Source organism: Molossus molossus, unplaced genomic scaffold (assembly GCF_014108415.1).
Source record: "Molossus molossus isolate mMolMol1 unplaced genomic scaffold, mMolMol1.p scaffold_m16_p_7, whole genome shotgun sequence".
Classification (NCBI taxonomy): domain Eukaryota; kingdom Metazoa; phylum Chordata; class Mammalia; order Chiroptera; family Molossidae; genus Molossus; species Molossus molossus.
Genome location: NW_023425401.1, coordinates 72,710,841 through 72,737,947, shown reverse-complemented (window position 1 = coordinate 72,737,947; position 27,107 = coordinate 72,710,841). Strand labels below are relative to the sequence as shown.

The 27,107-nt window shown below is 38.2% G+C and overlaps 1 protein-coding gene across 3 annotated transcripts in view; it reads left to right on the top strand.

The window, feature by feature from the left end:
- Positions 1 to 27,107, top strand: part of BMT2 (base methyltransferase of 25S rRNA 2 homolog) — a 161,186-nt gene that overhangs the window by 37,619 nt on the left and 96,460 nt on the right. For all 3 annotated transcript variants that reach the window (XM_036246880.1, XM_036246879.1, XM_036246881.1), the window contains exon 2: positions 17,808 to 17,949. In XM_036246880.1, coding sequence (XP_036102773.1) covers positions 17,808 to 17,949 — 142 coding nt within the window. The remainder of the gene's footprint in view (positions 1 to 17,807; positions 17,950 to 27,107) is intronic.

The window sequence follows — 27,107 nt, the reverse complement described above, 5'->3', positions numbered from 1 at the left end:
CACATGGGTGTGGGGCCAGCCCTTTCCACATCTCCATGCCTCTTACCAGTCTCTGTGTCGTCTTCTGTAAATATTTGGTTATAATATTTCTGTTCAGCTAGCCTTCAGTAGGTTATTCAGGTTGATTACTTTTTGATTTGGCTGTAAATCCATTTTGGTACTAGGAGCAGGTGAATGTTCCTTCCTCCTGCTATATAGCCATCATATATTCTCTTAGTTATGTTTTGACGGAAAGAAATTTGCTGTATCAGATGGCAGGAGAGAGGTTAATTCATAAAGGAAAAATACTATCAACTATAAAGTGTTTAGGGATTCCACTGATTCTTAGTGAAAAGCACATACCCCTAATACAGCTCTCTGCCGCTGTCTGTGGGCTCCAGCCTGCCTCCGCGTGCCTTCCCAATGCCTTCCAGGCTCGATTTGGCATCCTTGGTTGTACTGGTTCTGTCCAGCTGCTCTTCTATTGGCTTTTCCTGATGATTTGTCTTTAAAACACCCCCTTTCTCAGCAGGAAGTGCACACCACTAATACAGCTCTCCACTGCTGTTTGTGGGCTCCAGCCCACCCCCACACACCTCCACAATTCTGACCAGGCTCAATTTGATGTTCTGGGTGTACTGGTTCTGTCCAGCTGTTCTTCAGTTGGTTTTTCCCAATGGTTTATCTTTATTTTAGTTGTAACTCCAGTTTGGTCCTGGGAGACAGACCGTGTAGCTTCCATTCACTCCACCACCATTTTCTCACTAATTGATCATTTAAAGTACAAGTTAGGACAATCTAAAGTTGCCAAAACAAGTTCAACGTCGAAATCAATGAATCAAATTATTATGAAGATTGGTCCCAATATCAAGATAATAACATAATTATTTCTACATTCACCTTTAAAAAATTATATCTAAAGGATAAATATGAGCTACATCCTATAAAAGGAAGTAATAACTAACTGGGAATAAATTAATAGCATTTCAAAAGGCAGAGTTACATTTCTAATAATTTTGTGAATAGTTTAACATGCTATATTTTGATTGCAACTATTTACAGTCGTCCCTCGCCACTTCATGCTCAGATTTTTGTGGTTTCACTCTATCGGGGTTTTTAAAAATACTGTACTATATTTAGCACCCAACTGACAAATTCATACCATCCAGAATACAACCTTACCACCTCCACAATACTATACTATATTTGAAAACACCGCAATAGAGTGAAACCATGAAAGTTGAAGCGCAAAGTGGCGAGGGACAACCATATATAAAAAAAGAATCCTACTTTTGGAAATTCATTAATTGGGGTAGAGTGTGGAACTGATTAACTGCAATAAACAAGGGCCAACTGTAAGTACAAAGTATAACAAAATAATTTAAGGGGTAATTCATTTTTGCTTTTAATAACAGCAGAACACCAAGATCCACAGGGAAAATTTGTCAGGCTCCAAACTCCCCGAGACAGCCAAAATTGAAACAACGAAAACAAATCCCAAATGAAAAAATAAGGGAACTCTACTAAAGAAGAGATAGATGAAATGCAGTTAGCAAGTTATCAGAGGTAGAGTTCAGAGCCATGATAATGAGGAAGCTCAACAGCATGACTAAAGAGCTGAATAGCATAAGTAAAGATATAGAAACATTGAAAACCAACCAAATGGAAATGAAGAATGACATAGTTGAAATAAAGAATACATTGGAAGGAATAACCAGCAGAGTAAACGAAACCAAGGATCAGATCAGTGAATTAGAAGATGGCAGAAAAAAAATCACTCAACCAGAAAACAAACAAGTAAAACAAATAGAGATACAGATGTTGACGGGCAGGACAGGAGGGAGGGTGAGTGTGTGAGAGAAGGAGCAAGTGTGTGAAAAATTGTGAGTGGACATGAAGGTGGACAACCAAACCCAAGCAGGGCAGAGCCACAGAGCAGAAAGTCCCTGTGCTGTGGACAGGAGCAGCTGGATACCTAGGTAAAGCCCTTCAGGGCGCTTCTCCCTGTGCTGCGGGGAGGTCCTACCATTTTGGATGATCCTGGGTCTTCCCTGGGAGGAAGCAGTGGGAGCGATTAGGGCCCAGCAACCTGAGCCCACCAGCACACCTGACACCATCAGACCAGTGGACACTCTGTGTCAACACAGACCAGTGCACAGTAGTGGAGCTCCTAAGGTGCCAGTTGCGGAAGCCATATACAGGACTGGAGCCCAGCACCATCCCCCACAGTAGCAGCCCGATCAAGTCCAGATATACCCTCAGCAGCAGAGGCTGGGGAGAAGATATCCATCCCGAGGCAACAGAAGCACAGACTAGCAGCTGAGACCCATCACTAAAAACTACAGCGAAAGCTGACAGGAGTTGAACCCACCGGGGCAGCAGCACTGTCCCAGCCGCCAGTGGCGGGACCTGGGGCTCCACAGAGGCCTGTGCAGTCCAGTAGCCCACAAGAGCAGTGGGAAGCCGGAGCCCAAGAGAGAACGGTGCAGTCCAGCTGCCTGCCTACAGGAACTGCAGGGTGCGGGGGCAGCAGAGAGGCCAGTGTGACCCAGCAGAGACTGTGCAATCTAGTTACCCATGGGACGTACAGGGTGCTGAAACACCGGAGAGGCCTGTGTGACACAGTAGGGACTGTGCCATCCAATTACCCACACGACCTGCGGGCTGCTGAAGCACCAGAGAGGACTGTGTGACCCAGCAGGGACTGCGTGATCTGATTACCCACAGGGCCTGCGGGGTGCTAAAGCACCAGAGAGGACTGCATGACCAAGCAGGGACTGCGTGATCTAGTTACACACAGGACCTGTGGGGTGCTGAAGAACCAGAGAGACCTGTGCGAACCAGGAGCCCATAGTATAGGCATAGAGCCGGGTCCCCAAAGGGACTGTGCGAACCAGTTATGCTCGGGACCTGCAGGGTGTTGGGGCACCAGAAAGGCCTGCGCGACCCAGCTGAGCACAAGATAGGCTTAGAGGATGTGAAAAAAAGGCAGAGTGAATAGAAGCTATGCAGACGACCTCCCAGGACCACACAGGAAGTACAACTAAAATCAACACATCCTTGGAAAAAAGCAACAGAGAAGCAGCAGGACAGGACCCAAAAACCAGGGACACAGGTAGGATCTGTGAAGGTGTGAAAGGGTGGCAGGTTGAGAGCCCACAGACAGCAGCAGTCTTAGCTGTGAGTAGCGCCCTTGGACAATAAAGACCAGCCTACTTCTCAGCTCAGAGAGCCAGGACAGAGCACTAAAATAGCCGGAGCCACTCACCTGGGGGCTCTGGCAGAGTGAGAGCAGACTGGGGTGCAACTCTGTGGGGACACCTGGGATTTGGAAAGCACTCAGAATTTTTGCTGAATTGCAGCCACAAAGGATGGTGGCCAGTGTGCTCCTTCCCAGAGTTGTGGGGACAAGCAGCAGCCCCCGCCCTTGGAGATTCAGCCTTTCCCAGGTGAGGCAAAGAAATGCAAATAGAGGCTCGTTAATAACCAGCATCTATCCCACCCACTGGAAATCCTCTTATGTAGAACACCAGGGCTACATTCCAAGGCACTGAGTAACTGAGACTACTAGCCACCAGGAAAAAACTAGAGGATAACTGAAACATATGAAAATGAACACAGAACAACACAAAATCTGTGGGATGCATCGAAAGTAGTTCTGAAAAGGAAGTTCATAGCACTACATACCCGAAGAAACAAAGCTGGTTTTTTGAAAAGATAAACAAGATTGATGGACCCTTAGCTAGACTCACCAAGAACCAAAAAGAGAGAACCCAAATACAGAAACTCAGAAATGAAAGAAGAGAAGTAACAACTGACACCCCAGAAGTACAAAAGATCATTAACAACTAATATGTACCATTATATGGCAAAAATTCGACAATCTAAGTGAAATGGACAAATATCTAGAAATACCATATCCCAAAAATGAACCAGGACGAGGTAGAAAACTTGAACAGACCAATAACAACAAAAGAAATTGAAGATGTAATCAAGACTCTTCCAGCAAACAAAAACCCAGGTCCAGAAGGCTTCAAGAGGGGATTTTACCGAACATTCAAAGAAGAACACCCATTCTCCTCAAATTATTTTAAAATATTGAAGAGGAAGCAAGTCTTCCAAACTCGTTTTATGAGGCCAGCATAATTCTAATTGCAAAACCAGAAAAAGACACTGTGAAGAAAGAAAACTACAGGCCAAAATTCCTAATGAACATGGATGCCAAAATCCTGAACAAAATACTAGCAAATCGAATCCAGCAATACATCAAGAAAATTATTCACCATGACCAAGTGAGATTCATCCCAGGGAATCAAGGCTTGTACAATATTTTCAAATCAATGAATGTGATACATCACGTAAACAAAATGAAAGATAAAAATCATATGATCATATCAATAGATGCTGAAAAAGCATTCAACAAAATACAGCACCCATTTCTGGTAAAAACGATCAACAATCTGGGAACAGAGGGATCATATCTCGACATAATAAAGGTCATATATGAAAGACCTACAGCCAACATCATACTCAATGGACAGAAACTAAAAACATTTCCATTAAGAACAGGAACAAGACAGGGATGTCCACTTTCGCCACTCTTATTTAATATAGTACTGGAATTCATAGCCACAGCAATCAGACAGGAAGAAAAGGTAAAAGAGATCCAAATTGGAAAGTAGGAAGTGAAACTGTCATTATTTGCAGAACACATGATACTATACATAGAAAACCCCAAAGACACCATAAAAAATTTACTAGACTTAATAAATGAATTTGGCAAAGTAGCAGGATATAAAATTAATGTCAAGAAATTGATGGCATTCTTATATACCAATTAAGAACTCCCAGAAAGAGACACTAAAACAAATTACATTTACCATCTTGGCAAAAAAAAAATAAGATAACTAGGAATAAAGGTAACCAAAGAAATAAAGGACTTATTCGCAGAAAACGACAGATCATTGAAAAAAGAAATAGAGGAAGATGTTAAAAAGTGGAAGCACATACCTTGTTCATGGATTGGAAGAATTAACATCATTAAAATGTCCATATTACCCATAGCAATCTATTGATTCAATGCAATCCACATCAAAATACCAACAACATACTTCACAGAACTAGAACAATTACTTCAAGAGTTCATCTGGAACCAAATAGACCTCAAATAGCCACAGCAATCTTGAATAAAAAGAACAAAGTTGGAGGGATCACATTACCACATTTTAAGTTATGCTACATAGCCACTGTAATCAAAACAGCCTGGTACTGGCACAAGAACAGGCATATAGATCAGTGGAACAGAACAGACAAACGAGAAGTGGACCCAAGACAATATGGTCAATTAAAATTTGACAAAGGTGGCAAGAGAATACAGTGGAGTAAAGACAGTTTCTTTTATAAATGGTGTTGGGAAAATTGGACAGTTACATGCAAAAAAAATGAAACTAGACAATCAACTTACATCATACACAAGAATAAACTCAAAATGGATAAAAGACTTAAATATGACTCGATAATCCATTAAAATCCTAGAAGAAAATGCAGGCAACAAAATTTCAGACATACGTAGCAGAATTTTCACTGATACATCACATGTGGCAACGGAAACAAAGGAGAAAATGAACACATGGGACTATTAAACTCAAAAGCTTCTGCACAGCAAAAGATACAATCATCAAAACTAAAATGCTACTCACTGTATGGGAGAGCATAATTGCCAATGATATATCAGATAAGGGGTTAATTTCCAATACATATAGAGTGCTCATACAACTCCAGAAAAGGAAGACAAAGAATCCAATTAAAAAATGGGCAGAGGAACTAAATAGATACCTCTCCAACCTGGACATACAAATGGTGAAGAGACATATAATGAAATGCTCAACATCACTAATCATCAGGGAGATGCAAATTAAAACAACAATGAGGTATCACCTCACACCTGTCAGAATGGCCACCATCACAAATCATCAAACAAAAAGTTTTGGCGAGGGTGTGGAGAAAAGGGAACTCTAGTACACTGTTGGTGAGAATGCAGATTGGTGCAGCCACTATGGAAAACAATATGGTGTTACCTCAAAAAATTAAAAATTGAACTTCCATTTGATCCAGTGATCCCACTTCTAGGAATATACCCTAAGAAGCCTGAAACACCAATCAGAAAGAATATATATACCCCCATGTTCATACCAGCACTATTTACAACAGCTAAGATCTTGAAACAGCCCAAATGTCCTTCAGTAGACGAATGGATAAGAAAGCTGTGGTCCATATACACAATGGAGTACTATGCAGCTGTAAGATAGAAAGATCTCTTATCCTTTGAGATGCTATGGAGGGTCCTGCAAGGTATTATCGTAAGTGAAACAAGCCAAACAATGAAAGACAAGTATCATATTATCTTACTTATTTGTGGAATATAATGAACATAATAGTCTGAGGAATGGGGTACTCCCAGAGACGTGGAAGTGGGTACAGACTGACAGTCCCCAGGAGAGGGGGTGGTGGGGGAGAGAGAAACCACAGAACTTAATATGCATGTATTCATCAACAATGTACATGGACAACAAAGCTTGGTATAGGGTGGCAAGTGTGGGGGAGGGTGTATTCACTGTGGGCAAAAGGAGAAACATCTGTTACAAAAATAAATAAGTTAATTAAAAAAATAAATAAATAAAATAAAATAATTAAATCTGGAAGACAGCCTGAGAACCCTGGGAGAACATGAAGTTGAACAACATAGACATCATAGGTGGCCAGAAGAAGAAAATGATCAAGGGTTAGAGAATATATTTAAAGAAAGAGTGACAGAAAACATTCTTATCTTTGTAAAGGAAAAAACTATACAAGAAACACAGATAGCCCCATGTAAGGAGAACCCAAAGAGGCCCACACCAAGGCACATAATAATTCAATGCCAAAAATTAAAGAGAAAATTCTAAAGGCAGCAAGAGATAAGCAACAGTTTACATACAAACGACACCCATTAGGTCATCAACAGACTTCTTAGCTGAAACAGTAGAGGCCAGAAGGGAGTTGTAGGAAGTAATCAAGGTCATGAAAAACAGGGATCTGAATTCAAGACTACTCTATCCAGCAAGGCTATCATTCACAATACAAGGTCAAAGAAAGCTTCCCAGACAAAAAAAGGCTAAGGAAATATATTAATACCCAACCAGTACTGCAAGATATGCTAAAAGGACGCCTGTAATTAGTAGAAGAAATAGGAAGAAAAATGTTAACCACACTAAACAAAAGTGGCAATAAATAAGTTCATATCAATAATAACCTTAAACGTAAATACATTTAATGCTCTGATCAAAAGACACAGAGTAACTGAATGTATAAGAATGCATGTCATATATATATACATATATATGTATATTTTATATATATATACATATATATATGTATATATATATACATAGTTTACAAGAGACTCACCTCACAACAAAGGAGTCACAGAGGTTGAAAGTGAAGTGGTGGTTGGGCCACTGTCGCTCAGTGGTTGAGCACTGACCCATGCACCAAGAACTTGCCGGATTGTATGCTGGTCAGGATACATGCCCAGGTTGTTGGCTGGATCCCCAGTGGGGGCATACAGGAGGCAGCCAATCAGTGTTCTCTCTCATCAATGTTTCTATCTCTCTCTCACTTTTTCTCTAAAATGAATAAAGAAAAAAAGTGAAAGGATGGAAATAATTTTTCAAGCAAAAGGAAACTAAAAAAAATATGATCTATTTATACACATATCTGATAAATTAGACTTCAAAATGAAGGGCATGACTAGAGACAAAGATGGCCACTACATATTATTGAAAAGATCTATTGAACAGGAAGATATATCCTTGGTGAACATGTATGCTCTTGCCCTGGCCGGTTTGGCTCAGCGGTTGGAGCATCGGCCTGCGGTACAGAACATGTATGCTCACAACATAGGAGCACCAAAATACATTTAAGAACTTCTGAAGCACTTCAAAGGAGATATTGGCAGCAATGCAATCATAGCAGGTGATTTCAACACCCCTCTGACATCACTGGATAGATCCTCCAGACAAAACATTAACAAGGAAACAATATCTTTATGATGCACTAGATGAAATGGATTTAATTGGTATCTACAGAGAATTATACCCCAAAACTACAGAATTCACATTCTTCTCAAGTGGACATGGGACTTTCTCAAAGATACAACATATATTAGGATGCAAACTAAGCCTCTACAAGTTCAAGAAGATTGAAATCGTATCAAGCATCCTCTCAAATCACAATGGTAGGAAACTAGAAATCAATTGCAAGAAGAACATGCAAAGACATTTGAACACATGGAGGCTAAATAGCCTGTTATTAAACAATGAATGGGTTCCTGAGATGATCAAGGAAGAAATTAAAAACTTCCTGGAAACCAGTGAAAATGAACACACAATATAAAATGCAGTGAAAGCAGTCCTAAGGGGGAAGTTCATAGCACTACAGGCCTACCTGAAGCAGCAAGAAAAATTTCTAATAGACTATCTAACCTCACAACTTAAAGAACTAGAAAATAAACAAAATGAAAAACCCAGAGCAAATAGAAGGAAAGAAATAGTTAAGGTCAGAGCAGAAATAAATGACATAGAAACTACAAAAAAATTTAAAAGATCAATGAAACTAAGAGCTCGTTTTTTGAAAAGGTAAACAAGACTGATGGACCCTTAGCCAGAATCACCAAGAAACAAAAAGAGAGGACCCAAATAAAATCAGAAATAGGGGAGAAATCACAATTAACATTGCAGAAATACAAAGGATCATTAAAAAAATGTTATGAACAGTTATATGCCATCAAATTGGACAATCTAGGCAAAACGGACAAATTTCTACAAACACACAGTCAGTCCAAAACTGAACCAGGAAAAGAGAGAACACTTGAACAGACCAATAACATTGAAGGAAATTGAAGATGTAATCAAGAAACTCCCAGCAAACAAAAATCCGGGCCCCGATAGCTTCACGGGGGAATTTTATATAACATTTGTAGAAGATCTTACTCCCGCTGTACCTTAACTATTCCAGAAAGTCCAAGAAGAAGGAAGATCAGCATAATTCTAATTTTAAAACCAGATAAAGATACTACAAAGAAAGAAAACTAAAGGCCAATACCCCTGATGCACAGAGATCCTTAACAAAATATTAGCAAAGCAGATCCAGCAATACACCAAAAAAATTATTCACCATGACCAATTGGGATTCATCCCAGGGATGCAAGGCTGATACAATATTTGCAAATCATTGAACATGATACACCATGTAAACAAAATGAAAGATAAAAACCAAGTGATTATATCACTAGATGCTGAAAACAAATTTGACAAAATCCAGCTCCCATTTCTGATAAAAATGCTCAGCAATATGGGAATGGAGGGATTATATCTCGACATAATGAATGTCATATGTGAAAAATCTACAGCCAACATCATACTCAGTAGGTAAAAACTAAGAGCATTTCCTTTAAGAACAAGACCAAGGACAAGACAGGGATGTCAGCTTTCCCCAGTCTTTTTTTTACTTTTTTAATCCACACTTGAACCCGAGGACATTTTTCTTTTTCTTTTTTTGCATTTATCTTCATACAGAGCAAGAGGGAGAGAGAGGGGAATATAGAGTGAGAAACATAGACGTGACAGGGACACATCGACTGGTCACCACCTCCACAACCCCATCCAGGGCCAGGGACAAACCGCAACCAAGGTATGTGCACTTAGCAGGAACCAAACCTGGGACTTTCTGGTCAGTGGGCCGACATTCTAAACACTGACCAAAACTGGCCAGGGCTGTCCCCATTCTTATTTAACATAGTACTGGAAATCTTAGCCACAGCAGTTAGACAAAAAAGAAAAATAAAAGGGATCCAAATTGGAAAGGAGGAAGTAATACTGTCAATATTTGCAGATGACATGATATTATACATACTAAATGCTAAAGACTCCATCAGAAACCTACTAGAGCTTATATATGAATTTGACACAGTAGCTGGATACAAAATTAATATATACAAAAAAATGACAGCATTCTTATACACCAAAATTGAACTCATAGAAAGAGAAACGAAAATAAAATCTCATTTGCATTTGCAGCAAAAAACTAAGATACATAGAAATAAACTTAATCAAAGAAGTAAAGGACCTGTTCTCAGAAAACTATAGGACATTGGAAAAAGAAATAGAGGATGATATAAAAAAGTGGAAGCATATGCCTTGTTCATGGATTGGAAGAATCAACATCATTAAAATGTCCATTCTACCTAAAGCAATCTATAGATTCAGTGAAATCCATATTAAAATACCAACATCATATTTCATGGAACTAGATCAAATACTCCAAAAGTTTATATGTAACAACAACAACAAAAAAGACCCCAAATAGCTACAAGTATCTTGAAAAAGTAGAACAAATTAGAAGGGATCACAATACCGGATATCAGGTTATAAAGCCATTGTAATCAAAACAGACTCGTACTGGCACAGGAATAGGCACATAGATCAAGGGAATAGGACAGAGAACCGAGAAATTGATCCAAGACATTATGCTCAATTAATATTTGACAAAGGTGGCAAGAGCATACAGTCGAGTAAAGACAGCCTCTTTAATAAATGGTGTTGGGAAAATTGGACAGCTACATGCCAAAAAATGAAGTTCGACCACCAACTTACAATGTAGAAGAATTAACTCAAAATTGACAAAATACTTAAATGTGATTTATGATTCCATGAAAATCTTCGAAGAAAATGTAGGCAACAAAGTTGCAGACATCACACGTAGCAGAATTTTCACTGATACAATGCCTAAGGCAAGAGAAACAAAGGAAAAAATGAACACATGGGACTACATCAAACTGAAAAGCTTCTGCACTGCAAAAGAAACAACCCTCAAAATTATAAGGGAGCCCAGTATATGGGAGAGCATAATTGCCAATGATACATCAGATAACGGGTTAGTTTCCAAAATATACGAGTAATCATACAACCTAACAAATGGAAGACAACGAATCCAATTAAAAAACGGGCAGAGGACCTAAATAGAGACCTCTCCAAACAGGACATACAAATGGCCAAGAGACATATAAAAAATGCTTTCCGTCACTAATCATCAAGAGATGCAAAGTAAAACAATTATGAGGTATCACCTCACACCTGGTAGAATGGCTGCCATCAACAAATCATCAAACAACAAGTGCTGGTAAGGGTGTGGAGAAAAGGGGACTGTAGTACACTGCTGGTGGGAGTGCAGACTGGTGCAGCCACTATGGAAAACAATATGGTGTTTCCTCAAAAAAATTGAAAACTAAACTGTCTTTTGCTCCACTGATACCACTCCTAGGACTATATCCTAAGATACTTGAAACACCAATCAGAAAGAATTTATGTACTCCTATGTTCATAGCAGCACTATTTACAAGGTAAGATCTGGAAACTGCCCAAGTGTTCATCAATAGAAGAGTGAATAAAAAAGCTTTTGTATATATACACAATGGAATACTATGCAGCTGTAAGAAAGAAAGATCTTTTATCATTTGAAAGTACATGGAGGGACATGGATAGTATTATGGTAAGGAAATAAGCCAATTAGAGAAAGAGAAATATCACATGATCTCACTTATCTGTGATATATAATGAAGAAAACAAACTGATGAATCGAATGGACCTGGAGACATGGATGTGGGGTTGAGACTGACAATCCTCGGAAGATTGAGATCGGGGAAGGGAGGAGAGAGACTACAGAACTTTTATGCATGTATACATAGCCAGTGGATCGACATAGACAACTATGTTGGGGTTAGGGGGTGGATTGGGTGGAGGGTGTCATTGGGGGAAAAAGGAGAACTGTCTGTAACAAAAATAAATTAATAAAAATGTTATCAATTAATTTTTTAAATTAATGTTAAACTTAAATTTAAAGAGAATATAAGAAGTAGAAATGTTAAAGGGAACTTTTAGAGTGTTACAAGGCAATCTTTATCTTTTAGACTAGGCACAGGTTTGAGCTGAACTTATAACTATGTAGTTGAATAAATTACTGATTTCTTCTTCTAAATATATTAGTTTCACCATGAAATGTTTATTATCATTAATTTCAAGTTAGGCTGTAGGATACATATATTTTTAAATTTGCCTTCTAGAAATAATTTTGGAATTCTCTTTTTGGGGGTAGAGTGCAATGTATGTATTCATTGGAGATTTTCCTCTTTCCACTCTTTCTCAGTCTTTTACTTTAAGATACATTCATATTTGTATATGATGCCTATAAGAAATGGGTAAGAATATAAATTATTAATCACAGTGATTTAGAGTCATTACAAATGCCAATATATTAAAAATCTTATAAGGCTAATTATTGAGTGTTCTGATTGACCTTGAATATATTTCTTTTTTTTATCCTCACCTGAGGACATTTTTTGCAGTTATTTTCAGATAGAGTGGGAGGGAGATAGGGAGGAAGAGAGAGAGAGAAACATCGATGTGAGAGAGACACATCGACTGGTTGCCACCCCCACGACCCCATTCAGGGCCCGGGACAAACTGCAACCGAGGTACATGCTCTTAGTGGGAACCGAACCCGGATCTCTCTGGACTGCTGGCAGACGCTCTAACCGCTGAGCCAAACCGGCCAGGCCAACCTTGAATATATTTATCATTCTGTTGACTTTATATTTGATGCAAATCTCAGGAAGTTCTTAGTTCCTTTCAATAATGAAAAAGTATTATTCTTTCAAATAGGTTAATCTTTTATTTCCTGGTTGAGTTAATAATTAAATGATAAAAATTCTTAGAATCGAGCTTTAAGGTGTGTGTGTGTGTGCACGCAGTTTGAATATGTGGTTAACTTTAACTTTTCTTTGGCTTTTTAGAACTCAGTTTATAAATTATTTTGAGAATGTATTGTTTAAAGGGTAAATACCATTTTTTGAGTGCTGTGAAAAAACCATATAACAGGTTGTTATAAAAAATCAACTGAAATTTTAAATTCTACTTTTGTTTAATAACTTTATTTAAAAATACTTTAATAAGGTTTTAATGATATTCTGGAAAGTGAAATTTTCTCGTAATTAATTGCTAACTGTTTTTGTTCAACTTTGAAACCACTAGACATTTAACATAGTGTATACCTGGTAGTGTGATTTGAAACATTTTGTTTAATGAATATATGATTCAAAAATTCTAGATCCATGGCCTGGCCAGTGTTGCTTAGTGGTTGAGTGTCAGCTCATGCACCAAGAGGTTGCCAGTTCAGTTCCTGGTCAGGGCACATGCCTGGGTTGTGGGCTCGATCTCCAATAGGGGTGTGCAGGAGACAGCTGCCAATCTCATTGAGTTTCTATATCTCTCTCTCAAAAAATAAATAAATAAGTTAAATAAATAAATACATAAATACATAAATACATAAATAAATAAATAAATAAATAAATAAATAAATAAATAAATAAAAAAAAATCCTGCATCCAGGGTGGTGACTTATAGGGAACATATCAGGTTCATGTTGCTGTTATAGCATCTACCACATTTTTATTACATCTTTTCCCTTTTCTTTGATGCCAGTACTTGCTCAATTAACTTTATTATTCTCTATAGTGTTTGAAATTGAGTATTTTTTCAGAAAATTTGTTGAAAGAATAAAAAGTATATGCAATTGCATTGTTTAGTCTCAATTATATATTTAAATGTATTACATTTTACTAATCACATGTTAATTTCAGTATACTTGGAGTCTGGATACTCTTAAATGTTAGTGAAAACATTAAATTGAAGTTGTCTGCTATTATTTTAAGTTGGATAGGGTTATAGATTTTGAATTCTTCCTCAGAACTTAAGAGGGGCAGATAATAAGCCTTTAAACTTCATATGAAATTGACAGTATTTAAAGATAATTTTGTTAAGTGTGAAAAATTAGAGGTCTTCCAAAAAGCTTAAGGGTAGCAAGTTTCTGTATATGTACATTTGTCTTTGTATCTCATAGCTAGTAGAATAAATTGAATTTCACACTATACAGTCATGTAGTAATAGATGCCTTTGGTGGTCCACATAACATATCCTTGGTTCTCAGTTGTGGTAGACAGACACTTTGAGCTCAGAGACACCCAGCCCTGACAGTGTTTCACTTTAAATGTGTGCTGGTTTCTTTTCTACTTTCTACCTTTCTCCAACACTCATGGAGCCCACTGTGGATGTTCCCTTATTAAGTGCCTAAGTATAGAAGTACAGCTTGTTAACAACCCTTAGTTAATGGGGGATTGTAACTGATAAATAAATGTTCCAGCCTCTCATCTTGTAGGTGAACAATTCCAGAGGACTTTTATGTGCTTGTCTGCTGCCCACAGCAGCAACCTCAGTAATACATTCTGGTATTAGCATTTTCTCCTTCTTTGGCTTGTTTTCCCACTCCATCACTCCTGTTTCCTAGGATTCTCTTCCATGTTAACTCTTGGTATTCAGGTCCTTATCTTAAGTTGTACCTTCTGTAGAATCTAAACTAAGAAGTTTGGTAGAAAGGAAATCTGATTAAATATGTTAAATATAGCTTTTCTCAAACATATTGGATCATAGAACTTTTGTTTGAATGATTCCTATTAATAGCAAATGTAAATTTATGTGTTTATCTATAATATATACATTTTACAGGACAGTGAAACTTGTAAGTTCAAACAAAGGTCCTTTTAGAGTTGAAGCAATCTATCAACAAAAGATAAAGCATTTTTATAATGATATTATACTTTAATGAACCATTTGGTATTAGATCTGATGAGTAAAGTCAGGAATAGTGTTATATACCATCATAGGTTTAGTAAAGCATTGTTAATCAAAATATTTGTTTCAACAATTTACTTCCTGTAGTTCTATATTGAGACTGGTAAATAATTACATCTGAAAATGTTGGAAAACTAAGGAGGATTTTTTCTCCGAGTATTTAGAAAAATTTTGTTTGCTTTTTAGTGTACAATTATTGCCAGCCTGTTATATAACAAATTGAGAGCCCTGTCATTTCACAAATATAAGTGATTAGTGAAAATATTGTTGTATAAGAATATAAACACCCCAAAAGAAAAAATACTTTTTAGTTTCAAATCAGTGTTCAGGCCAAGACTGAGACTGATACTCACTCAACTATGTATGTGAGGGTATGTTTGTACCCTTATTAATTTTTTTGATTTATTCAAACTAGAAGGCTGTTAGTTTGCTTTTCAACTCAGTGCTTATTAAAATCTGTGCTTAAAATAACCACTAGTTTTTAAATTTTGAATAGATAAGTATTGTTATAGTTGAACTACTACAATTTCTTTTGCTAAGAAACAAAAAAACCCTCCTATATATTAGAATCTAAGAGTCTCACCTGAGAGAAAAATTTGAATATAATTATCATTTTTAAATTTGGCTCTTTTGTTTTTAAGTTTATTCTATCACCACACAATTGCCTACATTTGAACATGAGGCAAGAGAACTTAAATCTTTACGTCTAAGGACAATGAATGAAGCCACTTTAATCATTTTTGTATACTCTTCTTTTACACTTAAAATTATGTTAAGGTCATTTATTTTCCCATAGCATGCTCATACCTCTCTTTATCAGAACTCACATTGATGTTTCAGATTTCATATTAAGTGTGAAGACTGATTTAATTTTTTTTAAGGCAGTAGCTGGAAGTAATACAGTGGACAGATAATGTAGTCAGTTTATAATTTTTATTCAGAACATTTTATAAAGACAAAACTCTGGAGAACTTCCAGTCAAGATGGCGGCGCAGATAAACGCGGTATCGCATCCTTCCACAACCACATCATAGTTACAACTAAACTACAGAACAACTATCATTCAAAACCACCTGAAATCAAGCTAAATAGAAGTCCTACAACTACAAAATTAAAGAAGAAGGTGCATCAAGACTGGTAGCAGGGGTGGAGGTGCAAAGGGCTGGTCCCACACACATGAGTGGTGGATAAAAATTAGGATACCTCGGCTGGGAAGGTCCTCCCTGAGGGCTGAGCAGTCTGTGTCCCACGCTAGGTGCCCAGCTCAGGGTTCCAGTGCCAGGAAGAGAAGTCCCCATAACTTCTGGCTGGACAAACCAGTGGGTACAGAGGCAGCTTTTTACTGGACAGATGTGCTGTCAGAGGCTTTTGTTCCTTTGGTGAGACCTTCCCTGTGACAGCAGACTGCCACAAAATCTGGAACTCCAGCAACCTGGCTCACACTCTTGGCCTCACCCTGGTGACTCCCTGAGGCCCCACCTCACCCAACTTTCAGGCCCACTCAAGCTGTTGCCAGTTGCTTTACCATAGAATTGGCCTGGATCCTATTAAAGGTTTTCCTAAATTCTTTCAAACAATCACAATCTGGTCTCAGCTAGCCCCACACATCTCATTAAGTAATACATAGAAACACAGAGAGGCAGCCAAAATGAGGAGACAAAGAAACAAGTCCCAAATGATAGAACAGAACAAAACTCCAGGAAAAGAACTAAGTGAAATGGAGATAAACAACCTGACAGATGCTCAGTTCAAAACAATGCTTATAAGGATGCTCAGTGGACTTAGTGAGAACCTCAGGGAACTTAGCAAGGGCCTCAAGAGCATAAAAAAGGACCAGTCAGAAATGAAGGAGTCACCAACTGAAATAAAAAATAATTTACAATAGTAGAGTAGGTAAAGCCAAGAAGCATTGATTTGGAGTATAAGGAAGCAAAAAACACCCAATCAGAACAGCAAAAAGAAAAAAGAATGCAAAAAAGGATAGTGTAAGGGGCCTCTGGGACAACTTCAAGCGTGCCAACATTCACATCCTGGGGATGCCAGAAGGAGAAAAGAGAGAACAAGAAATCGAAAACCTATTTGAAACAATAATGGCAGAAAACTTTCCTAACTTAGTGAAGAAAACAGACATACAAGTCCAGGAAGCACAGAGAGGCCCAAACAAGATGAACTCCAATAGGCCCACACCAAGACACATCATCATCAAAATGCAAAAGGTTCAAGACAGAGAGAATCTGAAAAGCAGCAAGAGAAAAGCAGTTAATTAGCTATAAGGGAGTTCCCAGTAGACCGTCAGCTGATTTCTCAAAAGAAACTTTGCAGGCCGGAAGGGAGTGACAAGAAATATTAAGAGTGATGAAAAACAAGAACCTACAACCAAGATTCCTCTATCCTGCAAAGCTGTCATTTAGAATCGATGGCCATATAAACAGTTTCCCAGACAAGGAAAAGCTAAAGGAGTTCACCACCACCAAACCATTATTATATGACGTGTTGAAGGGTCTTCTTGAAGAAAAAGATAAAAAGTATAAACATACAAAATGGCAGTGAATGCATATCTATTGACACTTGAATCTACAAACAAAATGAACAAGCAGAACAGAAACATTCTCATAGATACCGGGAAATTGTGTTGGGGGGTTCAGGGAATGGGTGGAAAAGGTGAAGGGATTAAGAAGTACAAATTGGTTGTTAGACTGACAAACCTCAAAGGGAAAGAGGGTTGGGGAGTGGGAAGAAATAAACCAAAGAAGGAGGGGTCAATGGGGAAAAATGAGGAACATCTTTAATACATTCAACAATAAAGGTAAGTTAAAAAAATAAAAAGACTCAAAACTTTGGAGAGGCTTCCAAGGTAGTTTCTTTAGTAACATTTTTGCCCTAGGATTACAAAAGTAGTAAGTCCAAGTGTGTAAATAAAAATATTTTACTTGCTTGCTAACTTATGTCACCCTCTCATCTGTCAACCCCTTTAAAATATAGGGAACTGATAAGTATGTAGAAATCCAAAAGTGTGGTTAACTTAATCATTTTTTCCTTTATTTTTAGTGGGAGATTTTGACAAGATCTGGCGAGAACATTGTGAGGATGAGGAAACACTTTGTGAATATGCTGTTGCAATGAAAAATTTGGCAGCTAATCATTGGGCAAAACGTTGTGAAGGTGAAGGTCGTATTGAATGGTGTTGTAGGTAAGTGTTTTTATGAACTAACATGTTTGGTTTCTAATTTATTGTTTACACACTCAAATTTATATAATGCTATATATAATTTATAGTACCAAAATAGAAGTGTTTGAAAACAGTCGATGTCTTTTAAACAACTTCTCACCTCTTGCTTCACTTTTTCCAGATTGATTTCATTTGTCTTTTTTAAATTAAAATGTTTTTGTTTGACATAACTTTAAATTTTGTGCTTCAAATTTTTAAAAGAATAGCTTTAAGTACATTGAACATATTTAACATTAATGTGATAAAATATAAAATTTAACATGACTCATCATTAATAAATTATAGTATAGAAATGTCTTTAGATAAATATCTACATTTGGATTCAAGTAAAAGTGAGTACTTTTGTATAATTTAAAATTTGAAAACATCTTAAAAGTTTTAAAATCTTGAATGTTTGATGTGTGATTCAGGGTGTTCTGGCATTTATATTGACTTCAGCTAATATTTATTTTCTCTTAGTATAGATTATAATGTTAAAAACATCAGAAAATGAAATACAGATGATCAGTTCTCTCAAGGTAGTAAAATTATAAGAATGAATAAGTATATTCACTGAATTTTAAAATGAATTATCAGAAAACAAAGCATTATCTTTCTACATGGACAGTAAGTTTATGATAACTTTGGGTTTATATTTTATATCAATTATTTTTCATTCAAAATTTCTATGTTAATCTCATTTAAAAATTCTGTAATAGTGTCTATTTCATTCATTAAACAAATGATCTAGACAAAGATGTATTTAAATTAATTCTTTCATTTATTAATTTAAGAAATAATTTTTTAGTGTTATCTACTGTCTATTTATTCATAGCACAGACACTAGGAGTACAAAATCAACCAAATAGACAAACTCCTTGCTCTCACGGAGCTTACATGCTAGTGGGAGTTAGAGGCAATAAACTAATATGTAAATTAAATATATAATAGGTCAGAAATGGTAAATGCCATGAGAAATAAAGTAAGGAAAAATAAAACAATTTTAACAGGGTAAACAGAGAAGGCCTCACTGAAATGATATGTGTAAAAAGACCTTAAGGAAGTTAGAGAACAAGCCCTAACAAGTCCAAAGGCCCTGAGGCAGGAGCATGCTGGCATGTTTTAGAAATAGCAACGATTTACAATAGCTAAGATCTGGAAATAGCCCAAGTGTCTATCAGTAGATGAATGGATAAAAAAGGGGTGGTACATATACACAATGGAGTACTATGCAGCTGTAAGAAAGAAAGATCTCTTATCCTTTGAGACGACATAGAAGGACCTGGAAAGTATTATCCTAAGTAAAACAAGCTAACCAGAGAAAGACAAATATCAGATTATATCACTGATTTGTGGAATATAATGAACATAACAGTCTGAAGAATAGGGTAGACCCAGAGATGTGGAAGTAGGGTGCAGACTGACAACCCTCAGAAGAGGGGGTGGTGGGGGCAGGGAAGAGATAAACCACAGAACTTACATGCATGTACGCATAACCGATGGACACAGACAACAAAGCTGGGGACAGGGTGGGGAGGATGGGGAGGAGGGTGTTAATGGGGAAAAAGGAAGAAACATCTGTAACAAAAATGAAAAAAAAAAAGTAACAGCAAAGAGACTACCAGTGTGGTAGAGCGGGAATAAGAGGGAGAGAATGGTAAAAAATAAGATAATGAACAGCTAGATTTTGTGGGGGCTTGTGGACCATTGTGATGACTTTGGCTTTTATTCTGCATGAGATGAGAAGTCATTGGATGTTTTAAGAAGAGGAGTGATAGGATTTTAGTAGCCTTTTAAAATGTCATTAATTCTTACAAATTAATTGCTGTGTTAAGACACAAAGTTATAGTGAAACAGTTTTTCTTGGATAGTGGGGAAGTGATTGCATAGGACAATGCAGTAGGATTAATGTTCAGATTGATATCCTTGAAATAATCTGGTTATTATTTAACACAAAATGCGTAAAGGGAAGATTAGCTAATTTAATACTCTAGGTCTGTTTCATTGTGATCGGTGGGGAAGGGACTGAACAAAGGCAGTTTAGACACATGCCCAGTAAGTTCTGAGTGATGCAGGATGTGCCTACCTGTCCATCACACCTGGGAGTAAGTCAGTGGGCCAGAATAGGTGTGGCCACTACAAGGGCTCAAAACTGGAATATTTAATTTCCTAGACAAAGGAAAGCTGTCTCTCTTTTTCCCTTTCTGCCTGTACCAGAAAGCTTTCAGGGCTCCCACACCCTGCATTTCCCTACATGGCCCACAACCATGTGGGAACTGTACTGTGGATTAATGGACTAAATCTAGCCTGATGCCTGATCTGGACCCAGCTGCATTATAGAGCAGACACTGTGGACTCTGTCCTTATTTCTAACTTTGCTAAGCCCACAACTGCCCCTCTTCCAGGACTGGACTAAGGGTACCCACGCTACAACCCCCGAAATATAATCCCATGCTAATAAAAACTATTCATTCTCCCTTGGGGGCTCCTGAATATGCTTTTTTCTGACTGTACCCCAAGAACCTCCTGCCCACATGTCCAGAGGGATCTGGCTCCCTCATCCCTCTGGTAACAAAATGAGTAAAATGACTCAAGAGCGGGATAAGAGAAGTAATGGTGCATACATTGTGGTGATTTTGATAATATGTAAGAAGGAAGTTGAATGTGATGTTGGTGAGGAGCAGTGAATAGGTGGTACCCTTAATGGATTCTGGACTCAAAGAACTGTGGAGTTGGGGAACTATAGGAAGGAACCAGAATAATTAAAATGTTTGGGGGTGGTGTTTGGTTCTAGAGAGTAAATGGTTATGAATCTGACTTCTACATAATATACATTTTCTCCCTCAAGCTAAGAAATACAAAATGAGGTGTACTGCTGAACTAAATATTTCTTTCAAAAAATAATAAAGTTTTATTTGTAATATGAAGTATTAAAAACTAGAAATGAAATAAAATATAAGGTTATAGTTGTACATTTAATTTAAAAATTGTGCCTTTTGTAACTCTTCATATGTAGAGAAACATACTCAGTATTTCCTGAGCTGTCTGAAAGTAAATGGCAGGTAACAATTCAACCTAACACATCTCCTAAGAATAAGGACATGGTTCTATATAACTATAATACCATTATCACATTAAGACAACAGTCATTTCACAAATTTAGATTTTTCTTGTTGTCCTCAAAATGTACTTTAAAATTTGATTTTCTAAATCTAGTCCGGGCTAATGCATTGTATTTGGTAATTATATTTCTTCAGGTTTATGTTTTGGTTTTCCATTAACATTGAGTTTTTAGAGAAATGTTAGTTGATTTGTAAAATAGTTCATATTCTGTAATTTGTCATTGTTGGTTCAAGGTGGTTAATAGAATTGTTCAAATATTCTATATTTCCTCACTAATTTTTTTTTTTCTTTTATTCTATTAATTACCAAGAGGGGTTTTTAAGATATTATTTTTTTCTCAATTTTTCTATAATAATTATTTTGCTTTTCTTTAGAGATTTCATTTTTTCTGTTGAAGTTTTCCATATTTTCATCTATTCAATTAACCTTTTTCTCTATTAAAAAGTTAAAGCAATTAAACTTTTTGGCTTCTAATTACAACATAAAATTTGTGGGTCTGTTTCTTTTGGCTGATTTTTCTTTTAATTATAGATCATCTTTATCTGCTTCATTTATGACTTATAGTCTTTAAAAATACATACACTGTCATTGTATTTAGAAGAGACTGGTGTAGATATTATTTTTCCTTAGAGAGGACATGCTTTTTCTGATAGGCAGCTAGGATGAGAGACAAAACAGTTTGATTCCATCAGATGTTAAATTGGATTGAAAGTAGATTACCTCTTTAGATAGTTTCAGTTCACCTCAGTCATCAAATTCTTTGAGAGTGTGTCTTATTCTATGTATATTAAATGTGCCATCCTCTAATAGGACTCTTTGACCTAAACCTTAGATCAAAGAGTCCTACTAGAGCAGGGGTGGGCCATATAAGACCTGTAAAATCATTTGGTCTGGTCCTGCCAAGGCAACTGCCGGTAGGACTTGAAATTCAATAAATCTAGGATCTTTTTTCATAGTAACATAAATTTATATTAAGTGAATCCTAATAATAACATAAATTTCGAGGGATAAGCAAGGAACATCCCTTATGGGAAAGACAGGACACACACACGAGGGACAGACACGAATGCTTCTTCTTGGCTGCCAGTGGCTTGTTTGCCTGTATTGCGGTTACTCAGAGGACAGTCAGTGCCAGGCAGGAGGGAATGTACATGTAGCAAAAGTATTAATACACTGTAGCGAAACTATGGTGATCCAGTGATGATGAGATGCGATGAGATGATTCCTCACATCATTGATGACCTTGCCTCTGATGATTGACAGTGATGTTGTTGACTTCTTTATGAGACAGTAACTCCAATCCAACCTTTTTCCACACATCCGCGATCAACAATCCTTGCAAAAACTGAATCTCAGATGAAGAATAAGGAAATTATAGTGCACAGAAAAGACCTCAAGAATTGATGATACTAAGATTGAATATGTTCCAAATCCAAGATGCAGGATTAGAATAGTGATCAAAGCAAAATAATTGTGTTGCTGGTGACACACACACACTGACTGGATAGTTATTAAAACTTAGTTGGGCCCTGGCTGGTTTGGATCAGCAGTTAGAACAACTGCCTGCAGACCAGAGTCTTTGGTTCAATTCCAGTCAAGGTCATGTACCTCGGTTGTGGTTTGGTTCCCGGCCTTGGTCTGGGTCATGTGGGAAGCAACCAGTTAATGTGTATCTCTCACATGGATGTTTCTCTCTCTCTCTCTCTCCCCCCCCCTCCCACTCGCACTCTATCTGAACAAAAAATGGGAAAATGTCCTCGGGTGAGGATAAAAAAAATAATAATAACAAAGAAAATAAAAGTTGATGCAGTGTCAATCTTTCCAAGAGAAATTGACAAATGATTATTTTTTTGTTGAAATCTAAGGCAAACCTATGTGCCTAGTTTGTGGCGATGCATTAGCAGTAATGAAAAAAGCCAGTCGGCAGTGTCATTACAGCTCAACGTTGGCATACTAAACTCAATGAATTGGGAGACCAGATGCTTCTGGATAAAATCAGTTCTCTTCAGCGGAGTTTGGAATTACAACAAGTTGCTTTCACTAGGCCTCATTGTGACGGAGACAATGTTATTCAGACGAGTTATGTAGTGAGCGAACTAATTGCAAAGAAGCTGAGGTCTCATGTAGAGGGACAGTTTGTGAAAGAGTGCATGGTGGCTGCTGTGGAATTGTTAGCACCAAAGTAAAATTGTTTTAGGGTATTAATTTGTCTCAGAAAACTGTCTCAGATTGGGTTACTGACTTAGCACAAGATACTGAAAAAACACTGAAGAATTCTGCAGGAGACTCCCAGTTTTTCTCTCTGGCTTGTGATGAGACAACGGACATAACAAATACTGCCCAACTGGCCATTTTTGTTTGTGGGATAACTGCAGAGTTTGATGGCTGTCACTGGAAGCCATGCATGGCACTACAAAAGGTGAAGACTTGTTTGAGAGACTTGTTTTATCAGTGAAAAAAACTTGAGCTAACATTTGAAAAGTTAAGTGGCCTTATTACAAATGGAGCTCCAGCCATGGTTGGCCACCAAAAAGGGTTAATTGCATTTGTCAAGAAAGAACTGAATCGTCTCAGTCTTCATCCTAGTGATTTAATTATATGCCACTGCATTATACACCAAGAAAGTCCCTGTGCATGGTTGTTGTGGCTCAACATTGTGATGTCATGCATAATTTTGTCAAAAACTCTAGCCACCAGTTTAAGGAGTTCTTGAATGATCTTGACTCTGAGTACAGTGATCTTTTTTTATCACTGTAAACTGCAGTGGCTGAGTCACAGGAACATGCTCATGAGTTTTTATGAGCTGTGGGATGGTGATGAAGGGAAAATCTGTCAGGGAACTCAATGATAGCAAGTGGCTGTGTGATTTAGCATTCATGGTGGACATTACCAAGTACCTCTAAGAACTGAGTGTCAAGTTGCAGGGCCCCAACCAGCTTCTCAGTTCCTTGCTCTGAAATGTGAAATCATTTAAAGTTAAATTAAGGCTGTGGCAAGTGCAATTCAAAAGCAATAACATGGTACATTCCCCCACTCTGGAAGTATAAAAGCCTTCTACGACACTTGAATATGCTGGTGAATGTGCGAAACTAATTGAGGCATTTAATGAAAGATTTGAGGATGTGAGAAGTAAATAAATGGAATTGAACATCTTTGCTACACCATACAATGTGGAACCAGCTGATGTGCTGGATAACCTACAACACAAAAATCATTCAGCTGCAAAGCAATGATGAGCTGAAAGCTAGGTACAACTTCCCACTGCTTGAGTTCTATAAATGATACATAAGCAATAATGAATTTCCACTTTGAGAAGATATGCAATGAAATATGCATCTGTGTTTGGAACAACTTACTGCTGCGAGCAGTTTTTTTTTCCAAATCTTTATTGTTGGATGTAAAATGTATTACAGATGTTCCACATTTTTCTCCCATTGACCCCCTCCTCCCCACTCCCGCCCCCCTCCCACCTTTTCCCACACTATTGTCTGTGTCCATTGGTTATGCATATAAGTTCTTTGGTTTATTTCTTCCCACCCCCTAACCCCTTTCCCTTTGAGGTTTGTCAGTCTAGCAATGAATTTGTGCTTCTTAATCCCTTCACCTTTTTCACCCATTCCCCCAACCCCCTTCCCAACTGGCAACCAACAAAATGTTCTCTGTATCTATGAGAATGTTTCTGTTCTACCTGTTCATTTTGTTTGTATATTCCATTGTTGATAGATATGTATTCATTGCCATTTTGTTTGTTCATACATTTTATCTTTTTCTTCAAAAAGACCCTTCATCATTTCATATAATAACGGTTTGGTAGTGATGAACTCCTTTAACTTTTTCTTGTCTGGGAAAGTTTTTATATGGCCATCAATTCTAAATGACAGCTTTGCAGGGTAGAGTAATTTTGGTTGTAGGCTCTTGGTTTTCATCATTCTGAATATTTCTTGCCACTCCCTTCTGGCCTGCAAAGTTTCTTTTGAGAAATCAGCTGACAGCCTAATGCGTACTCCCTTGTAGGTAACTAGCTGCCTTTCTCTTGCTGCTTTTAATATTCTCTCTTTGTCTTGAACCTTTTGCATTTTGATGATGATGTGTCTTGGTGTGGGCCTGTTGGAGTTCATCTTGTTTGGGACTCTCAGTGCTTCCTGGACTTGTATGTCTGTTTCCTTCACCAAGTTAGGAAAGTTTTCTGCCATTATTGTTTCAAACAGGTTTTCGATTTCTTGTTCTCTCTCTTCTCTTTCCGGCACCCCCAAGATGCGAATGTTGGCACGCTTGAAGTTGTCCCAGAGGCTCCTTACACTATCCTCATTTTTTTGGATTCTTTTTTCTTTTTGCTGTTCTGATTGGGGATTTTTTGCTTCCTTATATTCCAAATCGATGGTTTGCTCCTTGGATTTACATACTCTATTATTGAAGCTGTGTAAATTATTCTTTATTTCAGTTAATGTCTCCTTTAATTCTAACTGTGTATCCATGATTTCTAACTGGTCCTTTTTTATGCTCTTGAGGCCCTCCCTAAGTTCACTGAGGTTCTCACTAAGTTCATTGAGCATCCTTATAAGCAGTATTTTGAACTCAGTATCTGTTAGGTTGCTTATCTCCCTTTCGCTTAGTTCTTTTATTGGGGTTTTGTTCTGTTCTTTCATTTGGGACCTGTTTCTTTGTATCCTCGTTTTGGCTGCTTCCCTGTGATTGTTTCTGTGTATTACTTAATGAGAGGTATGGTGCTCACTGAGACCCGATGCTGCTCGTTTGAAAGAATTTAGGAAAATCCTGAAGCAGGATCCAAGACCGGCTAATCCTATGGTTAAGCAAGTGGCAACAGCTTGGGTGGGCTTGAAAGTTGTGTGGGGTGGGGCGGGGCCTCAGGGAGTCACCAGGGCGGGGCTATCAGTGTGAGCCAGGTTGCTGGAGTCCCAGATATGGTGACTGTCTGCCGCCCCCGGGAAGGGCTCACCAAAGGAACAAAGGCCTCTTACAGCACGTTTGTCCCCGAGGAAGCCCCCTCTCCAGCCCTCGCTCCAGTGCCAAACAGCTCAATTCTTCCCTGTATGTCTCTGGCGCCCCTCGAGCTGCCTCCCCTCCGAGCTTAGAGGGAGAGAGTCCGATAAGTTCGTGCACCGGCCCTTTAGGGAGCTGCCTGGGGCTCCAGCCAGGTCAGCTTCCCTGAGCCTCAGTTTCTGCTGGTTTTTCCAGCCAGAAGTTATGGGGACTTCTCTTCCTGGCACTGGAACCCTGAACGGGGCACCTGGTGTGGGACGGGGACCCCTCAGTCCTCAGGAAGGACCTTCCCAGCCGCGGAGCCTCCTGATTTTTATCCGCCACACTTGGGTGTGGGACCAGCCCGTCTCGCCGCTGCGCGCCCCCGCTGCTCCGCGGCCACCAGCCCTCGCGCCGCCACCCCTCCTACCAGTCTGGATGTAGCTGCTTTTTTTTTTTTTAATTCCGTAGTTGTACGACTTCCATTCAGCTTGATTTCAGGCGGTTTTGAATGATGGTTGTTCTGTAGTTTAGTTGTGACTTTGATGTGGTTGTGGGAGGACGCGATACCACGTTTACCTACGTCGCCATCTTGACCGGAAGTCTGCGAGCAGTTCTTTTAAAAATGTACCATTGCAAAGAGTTGACTGTGCTCCAGGCTGACCTACGCAAACCTGGAAAAGCAGTTACGAGTAGCAACATTATGAATACCAACTAACCACACATTAGAAGCAGTTCCAGCTATCACATTAGGGTTGAGTTAATTAAATGTTTGACCCAATATAGCAGGCTAATTTTTAAGTTCATAATTTTGTATGCCCTACAAATAATGTTATAAATATCCAAATGGCCTCTGGCAGAAGAAAGGTTCCCCATCCCTGTACTATAGGTAAGCAGGAGAATGGGGAAAAAACAATCTCTCCATTTGGGTTTCTTAAGGGTTCCATTTTGTCACACCATTCTAAGCAGCCAGTAAAAACTTGACTGTTTTCCATTTAATAGAACTGAGTTTCTCTACCATGGAAGGCTTGATCCTC